General features: G+C 38.9%; 1 protein-coding gene across 1 annotated transcript in view; it reads right to left on the bottom strand.

The window, feature by feature from the left end:
- Window positions 1–2,021: 2,021 nt before the first annotated feature.
- LRPPRC (leucine-rich pentatricopeptide repeat containing) overlaps window positions 2,022–19,139 on the bottom strand; it is a 112,313-nt gene continuing 95,195 nt past the window's right edge. Inside the window, exons 31-38 of the mRNA XM_006882376.1 lie at window positions 16,482–16,570; window positions 12,590–12,794; window positions 9,955–10,094; window positions 9,699–9,814; window positions 6,542–6,616; window positions 4,701–4,785; window positions 2,946–3,088; window positions 2,022–2,078 (exon numbers count right to left, since the gene is read on the bottom strand). Coding sequence (XP_006882438.1) covers window positions 2,022–2,078; window positions 2,946–3,088; window positions 4,701–4,785; window positions 6,542–6,616; window positions 9,699–9,814; window positions 9,955–10,094; window positions 12,590–12,794; window positions 16,482–16,570 — 910 coding nt within the window. The remainder of the gene's footprint in view (window positions 2,079–2,945; window positions 3,089–4,700; window positions 4,786–6,541; window positions 6,617–9,698; window positions 9,815–9,954; window positions 10,095–12,589; window positions 12,795–16,481; window positions 16,571–19,139) is intronic.

Below are 19,139 nucleotides of genomic sequence, written 5' to 3'. Positions count from 1 at the left end.
GAGTTATTTAATTGAAAAATTTGACACTGTAGAGCATGAAATGGCTTGTATCAATCGTGTCTTTTAGGATAATGAAGAAGCTCATAGTATAGGTACTTATGGAACATTTTATTTAAAGCGCTTCACATTAAAATCATAGTTCAAATAAGTATATGAATGTACAATTATGTACAAAAACTAAATATGCATTTTAAAAGTTCACATTTCACTTTTTAGAATTACTGGTTTGCTTATAATTGAGTAGTGTATATATAGTGTTGTTATAGTTTTACAGGTCCTTTACATCTTTCCAACAATTTGGCTTAAGATACTGAGAAACCATCTATAGTCCTAAAATATACAATGAGATATTTACACTCAAGAGGGGAAGCCAATGCAGTGCTCCCGGCATCTGACATCTATTAACACGCGGACGATATTCAGCAGCCTCAGCTTGCTGTTTCCAATGCCCACTGAGGGGTTTTTCTTGATTCCTTCTGCACTACATCCACGCTGCAGCCCATCCTGAAGTGACTGCCCATGAGTCACTTCATGCCAACGAGACTGGTTCTTCAAACAATGCCCGCTTTCCTCATTTTAGAGAACTATTTTTTGGGGGAGCCAGGGGTGGGGTGGGGCTTAGATCACCTAACTTGTTCACACAACTGCCAAAAAGTTAGTTTCAGTGGAATCATGAAGGACAGGTGCACAGATCTTGAACTCGGGAAGTGTCCAGAAAGAAGCTGAATTAAAGCCTTTCAGGATAGGGATAGGGATTTGTCAAAGCCCGTGCTCCTTCAGGTTTAACGACCAAAATATTTAGAGTTCGGCAGATGCTAAAATGACACTCCCTTCTGGCTCCCCTGTCTGAACTCGCCCTCTCACACCAGCTGTGGGTGCAGAAGAGCTGGCCCGACAGGCATAAAGTGACCAGCAGAGCAGCCAGTACCCACTTCCTCCCCTGATGACATCTGCTCCACTGGACTGACGTGGAGGTCAGGGGAACAAAGGCTGGTCACTGCATTCAAATGGAAAAGGAACACACAAACAGAGTTCTCAAGTAAAGAGCCCCGCCTCTTTTCTGGATTATTAGTAACTTCATCCTCAAGTGAAGGATGGACATTAACAATGCTGACAGATTTTAAGACTTATGTGGTAGTATACCGTCTTGAAGACTTGTCTTAGAAATTGGCAGGAAAGAATTCAACTACAGAAAACAACCAACCAATCAACCAACCACTTAAAATGTAGATCTTAAAAGGAATGAGTCAAGATGAGGATGATTTTTACCCATTAAAATGGAATCCAAAGCAAGACTCCCTCCTCTGCATACAAAATCAGTCGTACTCAGGGTGTGAATGTACTGTTAGCAAGCCTGAAGTAGAGTGTAGCTCATGCCAACAGAGAGGTGAAACTTCTGTTCCAACTTATGGTCAAAGCCATGACCAAGACCCAGTTGTCAGGGGTGCCCAGGCAGCCACTGTGGGGGCAGGGAAGCGGGCTGAGGGGCCATCAGCTTTTAAAGCAAGTGCTTCTCACTGGGAAGGGCTGGAGTTCACTTCATGACTCTCAGGATGCCTTTAAGCAGCCACAGGTTTACATCTGACAATTTTTCAAAACTATGTAAATATGTAAGGAATTGTTCTGTCTCTTCATTAGAAATCTCATCAACCCTTAAATTTTCCAGATAAACACTATCAGCAAGTAAGCCTATTAGTAAAGGAACAATATTTTTTTGGAAATTTTAACAGCGAAACAGAGTACAGGAACTGAGGGATCAACTGTGAGAACTCTGGAAGATATGGTTTCTGATGGCAGGGGCCGCAAAGAAAATGCTAGATTTATGCTGCATTCAGAAACAATACCTAAAAGCCATTGTGTACTTAGCTCGTCAATAAGATGCTATGTCAGATATTACAAATAAATAAAAGTATATAAGTAAATTAATTTTCCTTTATTTTTCCCTCTCAAATCCATTTAAAAAACAACATTGAAGACAGAAAATCACAAATATACATAAACCAAAGAAGTGCTTGCATATTTCACAAAGGGATTTCCTTGGACTCCTTCAGCTGCTTCACATAAAAATCAAAGCTTTCCTGTTAAGAAGAGGGAGGAAAAAGAGGAGAAAAGTTATGAGTAAGGACACCAGTAAGAAGTGATGGCTTGCAACTGAAAACCCCAAGACACTGCAAACAGGAGGGAAGCCTGCGGGCCGCTAGGTGACCCAAGTCTGCTCCCTGGGCACCTCTGCTGGCCCTGCAGGTGCTGGGCTAGCCCTGCCAACCGGGTGAAAGCCACTGAAACAAGCATGACACAGTGGCTTTCACTACAAAGGCAAGAAAAAAAGAATTCTGTATGTGCTTTCTTTTATTCCACAAAACCTCTCTGGTAAATAAAAGGAAAATTATTTGCTACGTAATGAAATAATGAACAGTGACCTACATGTTTGTCTTCTTAGAGGCAACGATGGTGAAATTTCATCTCACATACTTTGGGGATGTTGTCGGGAGACTAGTCTTTGGAAAACAGACCTCACGCTGACAAAGGTGGAAGGTCATAGGAAGACCTTCAACAAGATGGACGGACAATGGGCGACAGTACCAGAGAGGAGAAGGACAGTGCAGGAGAGGGTGACCTTCAGATCTGTCATGGGGGTGGGTGGGGGTGTGTGGCTATGAGCAATAGTATCGAATCCTGAGGGGTTTAACAACAATATATACTTAGCTATGCAAATACAAGCTATTACATTCTAGCTAAAGTTGAAACAATGAGAGAACACACCCGATAACTTCCTACAGGTCAAAGTTTTTGTGGACCCTGAACTTTAAAACCAAATCCCAGAAGGCAAAGCTCCTCAAACTGGAGCCTGAGAGCTGACTGCCCAGCAGCTGGAAGCCTCCATCACATGAAGCACAGGAAGCACACACAAATCGGTCATTATCTCCTTAATTAAGAATACTCACAGGTGGTTCTGGAAAAGGGACAGACTCCCCAGCATTCTTCAGCAACACTGCGTAACGCTTTAGAAACAAACCATTCAGTTTTATGTTCTTTGCAGTGAGATGTTCATACAGCGCTTTAGCAGAGGCGACATCATTGTCCTGGGCTGAAGAAAACGATAGTAATCAGACAAAGGCAACCTCTGTCCCCCCAAACACAGTTCTCTGGGACTCTTGGATATCTTCACCCCAAAGCAAATCAATGTGGCAAGAAGCCACATTTTAAATTCAGGGCCCCCCGACCACGCCTGGCTCTCAGACAGCGAGGAGGAGAATGAGACCATGATAGCTACACTGTCATAGACAGAAGCCCTTGACCAGAGTGAGGAGACCTCATTAGAACACCCTCTGCTTAAAACTATACCGTGAATCAAATCAATCCAGGGATTGTGGTATGTGGGCACGCAAACTCTGTGGAAGTCTCGATAGTCAATATAGAGACCACAAAGCCAAAAAGACTGCACTTTCAATACAATCTCGTATTACAAAATAAATGCTGAGTAATAAAGTTAGCTATAGTGGCAGAAAGATCTATAGGAAACCTTAACAAATCACACACATTTCACTTGAATTATGTTTTTAAGTTTAGAGTCAAGATTATACAGCTCTGCAATCACTGTTCCAATTCGAGTGTTTAACACTGCATTGGAGCTCTAACATCCAAGCACCCCACGAACTCACTCTTGGGCCCAGCAGCTGCACAGCAAGCATTCAGATCAATCCCAAAGGGAATAAGGAACACTGACTCACAGGCTTAATGGAGTGAGGACAGGTACCTGAAGTTCGATGTGAGTTATTTCTGCTTTATTGTAAGTCCTTTATTCCCTTCAGACCCAAATCATGTCTCTAGTGGTCAAGGGCTCACTTAAAAACTTACCACCCCCAAGAACCTGTTCACAAAAGCCTTCCTGACCCCCCAATTCCTGTATGGGATTATGCAGTTTGGTAGTGAGATACACACACACTCCTCCTTTACTGCTGTCCTGCTGATCTGACTCAGCAATCCTAAAGGACAGAGTAGAATTGTCCCATAGCATTTCTGAGGTGAGATCTTCAGAGAAGCAGACAGAATTCTTTCCTTCTCAGAGTGGCTTATGGATTCAAACCAGTAAGCATCTGATGGGCAGCCCAGTGCTCACACCACTCTGCCACAGCGGCTCCTCAGTGACATACAATTTTATGGGTTTTTTTGACACCACTACCCTAGTACTTCATGTGAGCAAAACCATAGGTGGCTACGTGACCACTCGTTTTGATGACTCAGGAAACGTTCTATTAACTTCTTTTCACACATGACTGGCTGGTGTTTAAAAAGACTGGGATTATACATTTCAACTGGGAATAACCACAGGGCCCAGTTAGGCAGATGGGGAAGGAGCAAGGCGCAACCAGGGCCAGTGTCCCGAGTGGGTCCTCCACACAGAGGCCCAGGGAGTTACCTCCACGGCTTTCCACTCACCCAGGGTCTGACTCACACATGCCTGGGCCCCTCTCACGGTCACACTGCTTCCTTTTTTATTATTAAAAAAGTATGAGAATAATGTTGCATTTTCCTTAAGCATATGTTAAAAACATTCCACAGCTAAGTAAGTGATTTATAGCCTAATCAATTAACTGATAATTAAGATAACTAACTGCTGCCTTTGAGCCAAAGACTTAGGTGACTTTATCACCAATATTTAAATCACTTAAATAATATGGTCAGATTAAATGAATTACCATAGATTTTCATGATGGGAGAATACGCATTTTCCTCTTCAATTAACCCAGGAATCAGTTCTAACAAAGATTTTATAGTTGGTGCCTAGGAAATTAAACAAAGCTAGCATTATCACAAACTCCAAGCAACACGGAAATAAAACACCTATGTAATGGTCCATTAGGAAATCCTAACAACAAATGCCAAAGGCCTGCCTACTTTGATGGACTGGCTCTCCTTTTCTGTAGCTTATCGTTTGATGCTGACTCAATAACTCACACCTACAATAATTTAGTATTTCTTGAAAGTTAATATAATTTACATTTAAAGCCCTATAATTTCACTAAACTGTTGATGTCAACTAGTGCCTACATCAAAAAGATTAGATTCCCAAAGGTAGAAGAGGTAATATTTGTAGGTTTTACATAAAAAAAAATTTTTTTTTCTTTAGAACCAAAATTTTTAGATGAAATGTGAACAATTCAGTAAACATTCTAATGTTTTCCCTGCATGGTATACAAATGGAAGGCTTTCAGGCCCTCACCAGAACCTTCCTGTTCATGCTCTCAGTGCTGTGTAAACAGCTCTGCTCTGATTTCTGGTCGTGATTACACAATGGCAGTCCCCTCAATGAAGAAGAAGATCATTCCCCCGTACACGTCAACATTGATGGAAGACTCAATGATGGATTTTATATACATTTCCAACCTCTTCTCACTTAAAGAAATAAATTCTGGCCTGCTCATTGTATTGCCAAACCACTGGGCACCGCAGAGACATCCTTTAAAAAATGTTTCAGTATGTTTTTATTGTCATTTTCAGTATGTTTTTATTGTCAATCTCAAGCTGGGTTTGCATTTCTCTGGGAACTTCTGCATTTTGAAGTCTCCTGGGAGGAAAGCTCTAAGAAGACAGGTTTAATCACTGCACATTTTGAGTCCTTTCATGAACTGAACAGCAAGAATGTGGGTGGCCCAGTCCCAGATGTGGACCAAGAAGTGAGTTTTGGATTTTTTTTAAATACAATTATATCATATTTTGAAAACAACTCTTTCTTTGATAGGGGAAAAAATAGTGGGGGGTAGGGAGCAGAAGGTGCCAACTAGCTATTTTCTAAAGGCTGGTTGCTGTAAACATTTGAGTCAGAGATAGAAGGTGTAATTAGGTAAACTTAAAAACAGTAAAAAAGTATGTGTGTGTGTAATGTATGAATGCACGGCAATTAAGGTAAGCTTGAACAATCAGATTAGAAATTAGCTGCTTTATAATAAAGAAATATCAGAACAGACACTCAGTAGAAAACATTACAATGTGCCTAAATAAAGAATGGGATTTCCTGGTGTTCAACAGCTCAATGAGATATATAAGTATTCTGAAATATGGTTTCATTCATTTTTTAAAACATAAAATACATGCTACTCTTATAAATAACCATCAATGGACATAAGGTTATATATGCAAATTGAGAGCTTAAACCTGCGGCACCCTCCATTCCCATCTTAAAGGTAAATGGCTCACTGGCCTGATGGCCTATCTGTGATAAAGGGTCAAAAGCAGACACTTGACGGGAGACACGTGGTTGTGGGGACTCTCAGACACGCCAGTGACCCAACAGCACAAGTTTATCTTCCCTTTTCAGGGTGCACAATTCATGGCATAAATTCCTTTACATTTTGGTCCGAGTAAGGAGCCACAGCAAACTCTATCAACTTCTTAACAAAGTGTAAACAAGTGGAATCTTCAAGCCCTTTAGTGTGATGTTGTAGCTATGGCCTTGAAGCAGTAAGCTCCTACATTAAACCCACTGACTTCCAACGAGATTTTGTAGCACCAACAAGTTAGTAGCAAGTAAACACAGTACCTTTCCTGGTGTCCAAGAGCTCCTAAAACAGAAGACCGACAGAATTGAAGTTTGTTCAGCAATCGCACCACATCTCTAAAAATGAAAACATGAGTCAGCAAGTGAAGGTTTCTAATAAACAAGCAGACCAAGGTGAACATTTTCAATTAGCAGAGTTCACAATAATACAGTAATGTATCATTATCAATAGGAAGGCCTAATAGCCAACCATTTTTTAAAGCCAGAAAAAAAGAAAACAAGTTCAAGCTTATGCCAAGCTTTGTGAATGCTGTCTTTGGCGTTGCAAGGATAAAGTTTGTTTAAAAGAAAAATTAAGCTGATACTTCACAACCACAGAATAAGGTTTAGGGCTGCAAAGAAAGAGGAAAAAAAGAAACACCATTCCTCTCCAATTATACTGCCAAGCATTCACAAGTGAGCTAGGGATCATAAGGTTAATTATACATTTAATAAGGTGTCAGGGAGATAACTGCTCGTTTCTTTATAAAAATTAAAATGTACAAAGCAAGTTCTCTTTAAAGTATAATTACCTACACTTATGCATACAAAAGGACTGATTTCAATCTCTCTATTTTATAAAAGGCTTTCATTGCAACAGACAGCCAGTGCTTGAGAAAGAGACAAAAGTTAAACTATGAAAAAAAAAGTTTATATGACAGACCAGATAAATCAAGTGTCTATCCCATCTTAGATGCTATAGTAAAATCAAATATGGCAAGACAATATTTTAGTTTACATTCATCATACATGTCATTCTCATAAGTTTCAACATTGCTCTTTCAAAGCTTTAAAACACTGTCAATACTAAAATGAATAGCATAAAAAGAACTTTTGGGGACACACTGAAGATTTACATTATAAACTGATGCTCTTGACATCTATGAATAAAGTATTCTTCACTACAAGAAGAAAAACATTTTACTGTTTGACAAGCGGATAGGGTATGGGCATGGGTTTATCATCTGTAGGCTCTGTCTCGCTGATGGATGCGAAGGCAGAGAACACCGTGTCCTTCAACAGTCAGCTGTCATCAGAAGTCTGAGATGAGGTCATGGTCAGCAAAGGAAGCACTGAGGGCTATGCTACCCCATTTCAGCTAGCTGCCACCCCAGGCTCTCGCCAACTGAGAATGATGGATCAGAACAAACTGATGGATAAACATCAAGAGGCGCGTTCTATCAAAATACCAGACCCAAACAGAACTGAGTTCTAGTCTATGTATCTATATGCTTATACTACTCATGTTATTGTTATGTAGCACAGAGTTAGAACCAACCCATAGCTGACCCGCCAACGGGTCTTCAGAGGCAGGAAATCTCACAGAGCAGCTGACAGATTCGAAATGTGTACCTCTGTGTTAACTGGACACTTCCTTACCACTCACCTGCCAGAGCTCCCCTACTGCTGATACCCAGCTGGAAAAAAGCAGCTGTTGAGTCAATTCTGTATTAACTAGAAATCAATTCTGAAGTGGTTTATCTTTTAGGGAAAACACTGCCCATCTTTCTCCCAGGTCAGCAGCACAATCTATAACACCACTGCACCACCAGAGCTCCTTCTATACTAACAAGTACTCACACAGGGAGCTATGACCTAGTGGTAATGTGCTGTGCTGCCCATCCGAAGGCAAGCAGTTCAAATCCAACGGGATGAAGATGGGCAATCTCCTCCCATGCTATTGATGCTACTGAGAACCTGCTGGAGGGTCAGCTATAAATTGGAACTAACACCACGAGAGTGACTTTTTGATCATCTGTACACATGACAATAAGGTGTTAAGAGTACTTTCCATTCAAAGGCATAACTTTGAAAAGGCAGCAAGATAAATAATTCAAAGATTCTTCCCTCCACCCCTTAAATTTTATTATTTTGTATGTGTGAGCTGTCAAATCGGATCTGACTGGTACAGGAGGAGATTGCCCCTCCTTCTCCAGCAGAGCACCTGGTGGATTCGAACTGTGTACCTCTGGGATTGCAATGCAGTTTCTTGCCACTAAGCCACCAGAGCTCCTCAAAGATTCTTAAAATCGTTATCATAACTGTTCTTGTCCCCTTTTATTTTAAAAAAGCTAGTCAAAAGGTAAAGTAAAACAAACTAGGGAATGTTCCAATTAACTGGAATTTCTTTCTATTTATGAATAAAAAGTAAAAAGCCTTACAAGCAGGAATAATGTCCACTTTTCACAAAAGTGCTAACACTGAGAAAATTCTCAGCAATTCTCTTTTTAATAATCTAAAATTTATTGTTTTAGGAGATGAAGTTTATGGATCAAAGCTAGAGCTTGAGGAAATGGGTAGGGTGGTACCTTCCCGAACTACTCCTTACATATCTCACAGCTGGTAAAAATGTAAGTGAATATTATACTATTTACTCCCAGAGATTGGTCCCAGGCCTCAATCTGACACGGGGAGTCTACACACACACAGCCGCTGGCGGGATCACGAGGACGATTTGACTGCCACCTGCTGGGAAGGGGCTCCCCGGCGGTGCCTGTTTGTGTACACTGCCAGTGGCAGCTCCGATCACCCACCGCTCTGTCGGCACTTGGCGCAGCTTTATATTTAGTGCCGTTAAAATGCCATGAATGCAGTTGTCTCCTTCCCTGAAGATTGCTAATTTAACTGAAAGTGCAGGCCACAGAGACCTGCATTTGTCATTTAATGTGTCTGTGACACAGAAGTGAATAGAAAGCAAATTCAACTCTTAATAAACCTTGAATAAGGCACTGAGAATGTTTGAGTATTCAAGTGAGAAGCTGTTCTTGAAAGCAAACATTTCCTACTTTTTGTTTGCAAACTGTGTTGCCATGGTGACGCACAGTATTTAGAGCATTAGAGAAATTAAAGTAGGAAATCAAAGGAATTGTTTTGCATTACCTATCTGCACAGAAACATTTGTCTTTAATCACGTCAGTGAAGCAGACCCTCTACCCCCTAAACATAAGGACTGTTCTAGATAGATTTAAAAAATAAAAACCAGCACCCCACGAGCTACACATATCAGTCCTTGTCATATGACCTTTATTCCAATGAACTAAAACACACTAGCAGCAGCACACTTCATTTCCAGGACTCTGTCCCTCACCTGTGCCTAACAATGTCCCAGCTGACCCTCACCAGCTATCAGCCCCAAAGCACCATTGCTAACTGGTCATACCTGCAGGAGGGCTCTGGCATCATTCACCCTGCCTGTATCCAAAAGCTGAAGGAAAAGATCAGTGACAGGTTTGTAAATGCCAAACTGATTGGCTAATCTCTCTGCCATGATGCTTACTGGAAGAAAAAAAAAAGACAGTTTAAGAAAAATCTTTTATTAAAATAGTTCATAATTCACTCAACCAAAGAAATCTGGTGGCAGTCTCACTGGAGAGAAGATATGCTCCTGGGATCTTTCACAAAAGCACGGAACTTACTCTTTTCAACTGCTGTCTCCAGCTGCTCCTCAATCACTTTTCTGTATAAGTACGCCAAGCCAAAGTGCTGGTGATCCAGGGCTGGATTCTCAGAAGTCAGCATACTTTCAATGCTTTCTACTGCGACATCTACGTTATTGCTGTCAATGAAAGCAAAATAAATTAAGAAATACATGCTTTAGTATGAATACTGCAGCTTAGGTATGAGAATTTACTTTAGAACTTACTCATGAAAACACTAAGAAAAAAGGGAAATAAATTTATAGATAACTGATAATAAGCATAGAACCAGAACCCAATTGTGCTTAGGCAGAAATCACAAAACTGTTGATAAAGGTAATTATTTACTTTCAAACACTGCTCTGAAAAATAGGCAAGATCAAACAATTTTATCTATCTATAAGAATTAAGGGAGAGTTTAAGAAAATATTCTACTTAAATCTCACTTTCTAATTCACACTTGGTCACTACTGCAAAGTGAAAATGATGTCAGTTATCTTCTGAGTCTTAAAAATGCTGACGGTGTCACTAAAAAGTTTATTTACGTCTCTAACCCACAGGTTCATCAATTTTTTTCCATGCATTACACTTTTGAATGCTCAAAAAAAACCCCCAGGTATCATTCACATTTTACAGAGTCAATTACCTTTCCTTCTTAACAAGTTTTTTAAAAAAATTATGCTGACCATCTTTTTTTGGTTAATGGAATCTTTAACTGATGCTTGACAGTATGATATGGAACTCCAAAGTGAAATCATCAACTTTATGTTAAAATTATTACACTCAAGAATTCCCTAACAAGGAATAGCGAGTGATAATAAATCCACTTTTGGATTTTTCTTTTTCCTTCACTTCCCCAAAACTAGAACCAAAAATTCTTCAAAAGAATTTATATGTACATTACAGGGGAGCTCTGGTGGCCTAGGGGTAAGGAGCTGTGCTGCCAAACCAAAGGCAAGCAGATTGAGTCTACCAGCTGCTCCATGAGAGGATGGGCAATTCCCTCATGTGTGATTTACAGCCTCTGAAAACCCAGTGGGGAGGGTCAGCTATGAGGTGGTACAGAACAACTCTGTATCACATTAAATGCATTTGAGATTAAAGAATATTATTTTCTAAAGGTATGAAAGATGTCAGTGTGTGTGTGTGTGTTTGTGTGTGTGCACGCACACGTGCACTGTTAAACTGGATCTGACTGGCACAGGAGGAGATTGCCGCTCCTTTTCCAGAGGAACATCTGGTGGATTTGAACCATGCACCTTCAGGACTGCAGCGTGACTTCTTGCCACTAGGCCACCAGAACTCCCTGAAAGATGTCAATTTTATGATTATGTCCTTGAATCTATAATTTAACCATGTGGTGGCTTAGCGGTAAGGAACTGTGCTGCCAATGCAAAGGTATGTGGTTCGACTCTTACCAGCTGCTCCATGGGAGTAAAATGGGCAATCTCCACCCATGTGATTTACCGCTTCAGAAAAGCTTCCAGAGAGGGTCCGTTCCAATTTAACGGTACACAACAACCACCACAAAATTTTTTTTATTTGTTAAGACTGCAGACAGAATGTAATATATACTGAATCTCTGAATATTAATAATTGTAAAGTGTGTGGGATTTCTGAGAGATATTATGTGCGACATATATGTCCCAATGGACTCTGGTTATAGGATGGGGGAGTGAGGCAAGAAAAAAAATGTTCATTTGAAAATCACCTAATGCTAAACATGGGCCTTCCCAGCAACACAGAAAAAAACAATAAATGTATGTATCAACCTTATCTCTGTTTAGAAGCCTCTTACTCTTGAACTGCTTTCTATCTTACAACTGTTTAATTCCCAGTGCTACTACCAGTACATTTTATATACTGGGGGAAATGCTCCCCAGCAACCCTCCATGACAGAAAACATTCACATTAACAAATTTATTGGGAATAATGAAATATAATATTTATATGGAGGTCTAGTGGTAAGAAGCTGCACTGCAATTCCAAAGCCATGCAGTTCGAATCCACCAGCTGCTTTGTGGGAGAAGGATTGGCAATCTCCTCCCATGCAATTAACTACCTCTGAAAATCCAGGGGGTCAGCTACGGGGTTACAAAGAGTTAATAATAAGCAAAGTACTGTGCTGGTGAGGTTAAGATGAAGCAAGCTTGTACTGAATTCCAAGGGTAGTTCTCAACAAGGGATTGGGAGATGGTGGTGAAACCCCTGTAAATACCCCTCTTGTTGTAAGGGTGCTGACAGGTTGGGCTAGGGAAGGAGAGTGGGAAGTATAGATAGTCATAATATTAAATAATCTTGCTAGGTCCTCTATTTCACAATATTCCAGTAGAGGCTCACTCACAAGTATTGCTAAGAAACAAATGAGCTCATTTCTCATTTTTGTCACTTTTTGAATAAGCCGTGGCCTACTACATGTAATTTGCCTAACCTATGTAACTTAATGTTGAATGAGAAAAGCTAGCAACTGTTAAGTACTGTGCATGAATCTGGTAAACTTATCCTGAGATCTAATGTAAGGTTACATTACAGCTGACAAGAGTTTCTAATAGCCTAAAGAATTTAAAAGTCTTCTGGGAGATAAAGCTCCTTCTAATAACCAATGAAGAAAAAAGGAATTCTTAAGCATACTCACTTTTTTATTTGTGCCAAGGCAATGTTATTGATGAAAACCATACGTGAAAGTCCAACTGAATTTTCAAGTCCATTTACCATCTTCTGAATTGCCTGTATGCTTTCGACATCACCCTTCAAGGCAAATGCCTGAATAAGGCGGGTCACTGCCATCCTAGAAGGCAACTGCTCCAGATCCAAGGTTCTCCTCAGTGTTGCCAGAGCGTCTAAAATACAGAGCAGGAGGCAGTGTTCTTACATGATGTGGTGACTATAATGCATTTGGAAAACTAGCTTTTAAATATAAGCATCAAATATGCCAAAAGATATGAATATTTTATGCTGGATTACAGAAAATACTAATATTTTATGAGAAGTTTAAAAAAAGGATTGTATTAGAGACAGATAAATTTATTCTAATATCACAGGTAAAATACAAATAGTAAAACTGGTCTATTCATAGATAAGAGAGAATAATATCAAGCATTTTGGTAAGTTTGGAAAAAAGAAGAATTAATAAACTAGTGTTTTTAAAAAATATATAGCTTCCAGCTATATTAATACTTTCTGATATTTTATTGATTCTTATGTTCCATGATGACCTGATTTTCAAAAACTTTCAAATACTATCTTCATGATTCATTCTTGGAAACAATGCATTTCCCTGGTCAAAAGAGGATTCGTTACATATGAGCCCTAACTGAACAGCAAACTCTCACATTAACAAATTTATTTTGTGCAGCAAAAATATCTTGTGGGTATTTTCTTGCATTCATTGTACAAAGAAATAAGGCTCCTCTGATTTTGTGATCTAGCCAAAGGAATTTTATTTTTTAAAAATATCATACTTAGAAATACATAATTATGGATAAATAGGAAATATCCTTAGGATAAATAGGAAATATCCTTACTAATTCACTCATGTAACAAACAAGGTAAACCCGTTACATTAAGAAAGTGGCAGACACCCCAAATAAATTTCAAACACTGTTTACTGAGCAGAAAAAAAAAAAAAAAAAGAAAGTGGCAGACTGAGGGGAAGCGGTAACCAAGTGCCTGCGGCACTACCAAGAACCCGTCATGGCTTTACAACCTTAAAGCCATGTAAATCCGGATAAAACCAAGAGGCTCAATGCAGTTTGCCAAATAAGAACAGTCCGTCTTCAGGGCTTAGAATAACCAAGAAAGGAGAACAATTAAACAGTCTCTTTAAAACAATACAGTAAAAGACAGAATTAATTCAGTGTGTCTTACTGAATAAGCATTTGATAAGTAGTTATTCCAAATCTGAACTTTGTTGTTATGTGCTGTCAAGTCACCTGCAACCCACAGCGACCCTATGTACAGCAGCTCTGAAGCCTGCCCTGTCCTGAGCCAGTCTCACTGACTCCTACACACCTATCCGCACAGACCCAGGTACTGGATCATTCCACCTCATCAAATACACAACATAGGTAGCATAAAAATCATACTTTAATAACAATCTATCTATCTGGTAAAAACTGTTATTAATAGAATTATCTTCTACAGAAAATAAGCTAATGTACAAATCATAATAAAAATCTTCCCACATTGTCTATGCAGCTAACTGGCTCTTGGCTTTCTTTACTATGAACATTATCAAGTAGGGAGTTCTTCCTCTCAAAGGATCAAAACGATGACAACAAAAGGAAGAAGATCACAGCATCAAGGTAACCAGCACTGACTGAGCCTTGCCCCTCTACTTACTACATGTCAGTCATAGTTGTAAGCAGCTATACTTCACAACAATCCCAAAGCAAATCTGACCATACAAACAAGAGAACTGAAGCACAGAAAGTTATTAAATAATCTGGCCAAGTGCTAGACATCAAAACTTCTCATAGCTGGTGTGGGTCCCTGCACAAGCGAGTGAGGGTACTCGACTTCTTCTCAAAGGCAGCCAAGAACACACCAGTGCAGGACACATTTCTGCATCACCTTAGGGACACGAAGGACAGTACCCACCTCTCTCTTCCCCTCTAGTACCATCCTCATGGTCCCTGAAATATCACATTTATTCAATTACTTACTGCTGATCTTGACTAAAAGGGGTAATTTATCAGCTATTAAAGTTATATATTAGTTTAATATTATTACTAATATTAATATTCTCATAGAATAACTTATAAAATTAAGATTTAATTAGTTTTGTCTTCTTATTTCAGCTGAGGTTGAGAAAAAGAAACTGGAAAGAGAGAAGAACAGGAAAGGATTTTAAAAGCATAAGGGCTCTGGTGAGTCAGGGAGAAAAGGAGGAAATTTGAGAGGGCTGTCTTGCCTCTCTGCACCAGTGGCTGGTGTGGCGAGGCCAGACCCTGCATGAGTGCTTGAGTAAGGGTGTGGGTGGGGGAGCCATAGGCGTGAAATGGGGGAGCCGTGGGCTCACTGCTCTGCTCTCTGGGAAGCACTGCTTAAGGTGACAGGCTAGAAAAGGAAGACGTACTTTTCCTAAGTTCTCACAGACCTCTAATAAACAGGGAACGATGGAAAAATAAGGGACAGCAGCCAAGTTAATTCAGATTCTAGTAAAAAAAAGAACCCTTTAAAATATTAATAAAATAAAAATTTGTTCATTTCCATGTCTACAGAAATACAAAGTATTAAAATGACCTTATTTATATGGATAGCAAGTTTAATTTTCAGTGCTTTTAATTATCACTTCTATATACAACAGCAACTTGATGAAAAGGTTTTTCTACTTCTAGAAATAAAACAAAAGCTTTAAGAGTTTTAAAAAGCCCTATAGCCACTCAATTTGTGAGGCTGTCCTCAAAAACTGTCCAGATGGTCTGGTTCTTGACTACGGAACATGCAAATTTTGCAAGGAAGAAATCACCACTTAAATATTTAGTCACAATGAAATCTGGGAGATAGCCAAAGGCCAGTGTAATTAAGTATCACATGTAACATAAAGCTATAGTCAGATGGCAAGCTTTTTCCCCCAGCAATGTGACAATATTTTATGCACATAAACTGCAGAGTAACACCATTACTATTGGCTGAAATTGGAAACAAAATCACATTTAAAAATGAAAGAACATTTTTTAACATTCTTACAAACCTCATAAGTGTGTGGCAAAACCTGCATTACTGTACTGACTAAAATTCAAATGTAAAACTTGTAACATGAAAAGATATTTCCTAAATTTATGGGAATCACAACTTTCTCCTGGGAACTCACTCAAAAGCCTGCAGATCTAAAGATATCCTAGTACAGACCTACACACAGTTTCTATCAGACTGATGGTCCCCAGCCCTCTCTTCCTCAAACTTGTTTCCACATTTTTCTAGTGTTACCCTCCTAACACCAATTTGAAAACTCTAACCCCAAACAAACATACTATTTTTACTGCTGTTGGTATTATGAACCATTAAAAAAGTATTAGATTAAGTTTTAAAAATCAATATTATAATCATTTGGTGCACAATCCCACACATTTAACACTCAATTTAACTCATTTGCTATCTCACACACAACCAACACGATATGCAAGAAACAACTGCTGGGAATTGTTTCAGATGCTCTAAAGTATGTTAATTTCCAAAGCAAAATGACTTGTGCTGTGAATTTTAACGCACTTGAAAGCCTGTACTTTCTCTCGTTCTGGAACACAAATTTTGCATGTCTGAAGAGCTGTGATTCATCTTAAGAAAACCCATCTTGTGTTAAATGGAATGGAAACTGGACTAAGTGGTCAAATGACAAGTACATTCATATTCAAGCTGTATTATAAATGCATGTACAGTAATTTACGTCTCTCAGCTACCACAAAAGGCTCTTGATAAGCAGGTAATTTGCTAAATGGACTCCTTTATCCAAGTATTCGAAGGGCGTTACAAGAAAAATCTGCAGAGGCATTAATGTGACGTAAAGGTCAAGCATTGTGACATACCTTTCAAATAATCCCGCCTAACTTGCGTTATGAGGAGGAGGCTGTTGGCAGCATCGTTCAGTGTGAAGCCCTTGATGTGGGTCTCAGCGCTAAAAGAAGCAGACATTTAGAAAGGAATTACTGACATGCTTCTGATACGATAATAAATGGTTGAGCACCAAGGTGAAATTATAAAAACTACTGTTCGTATGTTAAAAATATTGCTGCAAAATATCGACCTGGAGACAGCTTTTGTGTTACCCTGTCAATGGTTATAGAAGGATAATTTTTTTTTTGCATTCTGACAGATGACAAAGTTGGAAATGAGCAACAAAAGAAACAAAGTACAAGATTTTTTTTAAACAATCGGTTCAGATTCTTGAATGCTGACATATTAGATGACTAAAATAACTGCATGCCCTGCATTGTTCTGCTGTATCCTAAGCTAGATACTTTTCCCTCTTTTTTCTACATTCACCATAATTATAAAATGTAAAACTATTCTTTCAGCAACAAAAATGAACCTTTATTTTCAGCACTGTATATTTAAAATATAAACTAAAGCATATTATGAACTAACACCGTATCATTTGTCTGATTAATTTTCCAATTTCTGTCATCCAGATACATACAGTTTTTAAAGCTGAATGTAGTGAAGAACTAAAACCACCGCTACATTAAAATTAAAAATGAAATTCCACGGAATGATCTCATTCTAGCCAGTCTTATATCTGATATAAAACCCTCCAACTTCTTAAAACTCAAGAGCAAAACAGTTTTACTCACCACTAAAACCTATGGGATTAAAAAAAAAAACCAAACAACTATCTGGGGATGATTTCTGTTCTCTCTACTGTTGGCACACAGCTGATGGTGACCTTCCAGCCAACTAATGCCCCAGGGTTCATTTCTCAATTAGGAAACCTCCAAGGGTCAAAAAAGGGCCTAAGTAGTGGGTGCTGTTTGCCTTAGCGAGCTGAGTAAAGCTTCTGCTGCCAGCAAGCGCAACGCCCTGCAACATTTGCACACAACTGAGCAGATTGTGAGAAAAGCAGGGTCACTGCTACGTGATTCTCATCAATCCCAAGAAAATCCTCCAAAGACCCCAGGCCAGCCAGCCGCTCCTCCAGTCTCTCTCAGCCTCTCAGGCTCACCCCGTGGTCCCCGGGAGCAGGATTTCCTCGTTCTCAACCAATCCCCTTAATCCCACCAAAGCACTCATTGCTCAGTTTGACTTTTTCTTTTGTCCCATCTGTCAAAGCTCTTAAGTCAACAACTCAGGCATGAAACAAAGGATTTACTTTCTCAATCTTTAGCATGATTAAATAAATATTACATATTATTAAAGTCTCATTTCTCATGCCAATATTATTACTTGTATTATGGCAAATGCACTGAAAATATTACCTAAAATTCAGTAAAAGCAGGAGATAGGAAGAGTTCTCTTTTAACCAACATCAAATGTTAACTATAAACTTTCCGAAAGCTCAAAACCCACCATCTTTTTACATTATCCCTTCAAACTTAAGAAGCTGGCTATTCATTACAAATATTAAAGCAAAAAAAGACAGGAAGAAAACAGCTCCCCAGGTCTGCTGAGCATATATACGATAAGCACAAGCTGATCAACCAGTTACAAACAGTTTCCAAATTGGCAAAAGGGGGGTGGGCAGCTAGCAGAGATCTTGTGGGCAAAGAATGTAACAAAACCAATTTCTTTTTTATCTGTAATTCTAACTTTTCTATTTGGAAAGAATTTGTGCTGTCCGACAGGATAGCTATTGCTCACTTGACAGTTAGGCACTCTTGATAGTTCTTTTCATTTTACAAGTGTCAAAATGAAAAAGACAAAATTTTCTCAAGGAGAAAAGGACATCAACTGCTTAATAATCAATAGCAAAAATTTTCTCTTTTACAAAAAAGTCTTATAGAAAAAAGTCACATTAGACATTTCAGAGAAGTTACTGGTCACAGATTGAGCTTACATAACACACACAAAACACAGACCAGTAATTGTAATTTACATAACTTGGTGTAACAAAAATTGGCCAATCCAATAAAAACTATCAGTGACATAGCATTATGTCAAAGCAAAATGAAACAGGAAACCAGTAGGGACTACAGAAAAATGAAGAGCTACTTTCAAGGATAAAGCAGAGTTGGTGTTACAGGACTCTCAAATTTCCTTTGAATACTCAGTGTCTTCAGAGATAATAAATGAAGGATTATATCCTCTATTGCTCTTTGAATAAGCAACTCCTCTCTTTTGAAAGAATTCACTATTGGTAAATATGCATGAATTCTAACTAAAAATCAAGTTGGTTTCATTCAAAATTCTAAGAACTGCTGTCAATATTATTATTTTTTTTTTAAATTCCATTACTTGTTGAGAAGGTTAAATGACCTTGCTGACAAAACTTTAGATATCACATTAGGGGATTCAAGTGAACCTGAAATAATAAAGGAGGCATTTTAGTTCAAGTAACCTGCCAGAGTAATCCTGGGGTTCTCTGTTACTTGTTACTGAAGGTTAATTTGGACACATCATGTTACAAATAAATAATCTATAAAAGGAATAATTCTTTTAAAAATCTGACCATTGATGAAAGGGAAAGAGATGACCCAGCCTAATGTTGGTAACAAACTAGGAAATTGATCCAGAGAAGTTGTTGCATGACT

This window comes from Elephantulus edwardii, unplaced genomic scaffold (assembly GCF_000299155.1).
Source record: "Elephantulus edwardii isolate Elephantulus edwardi_28Jun2011 unplaced genomic scaffold, EleEdw1.0 scaffold00019, whole genome shotgun sequence".
NCBI classification, from domain to species: domain Eukaryota; kingdom Metazoa; phylum Chordata; class Mammalia; order Macroscelidea; family Macroscelididae; genus Elephantulus; species Elephantulus edwardii.
This window is presented reverse-complemented; position numbering and strand designations above follow the sequence as displayed.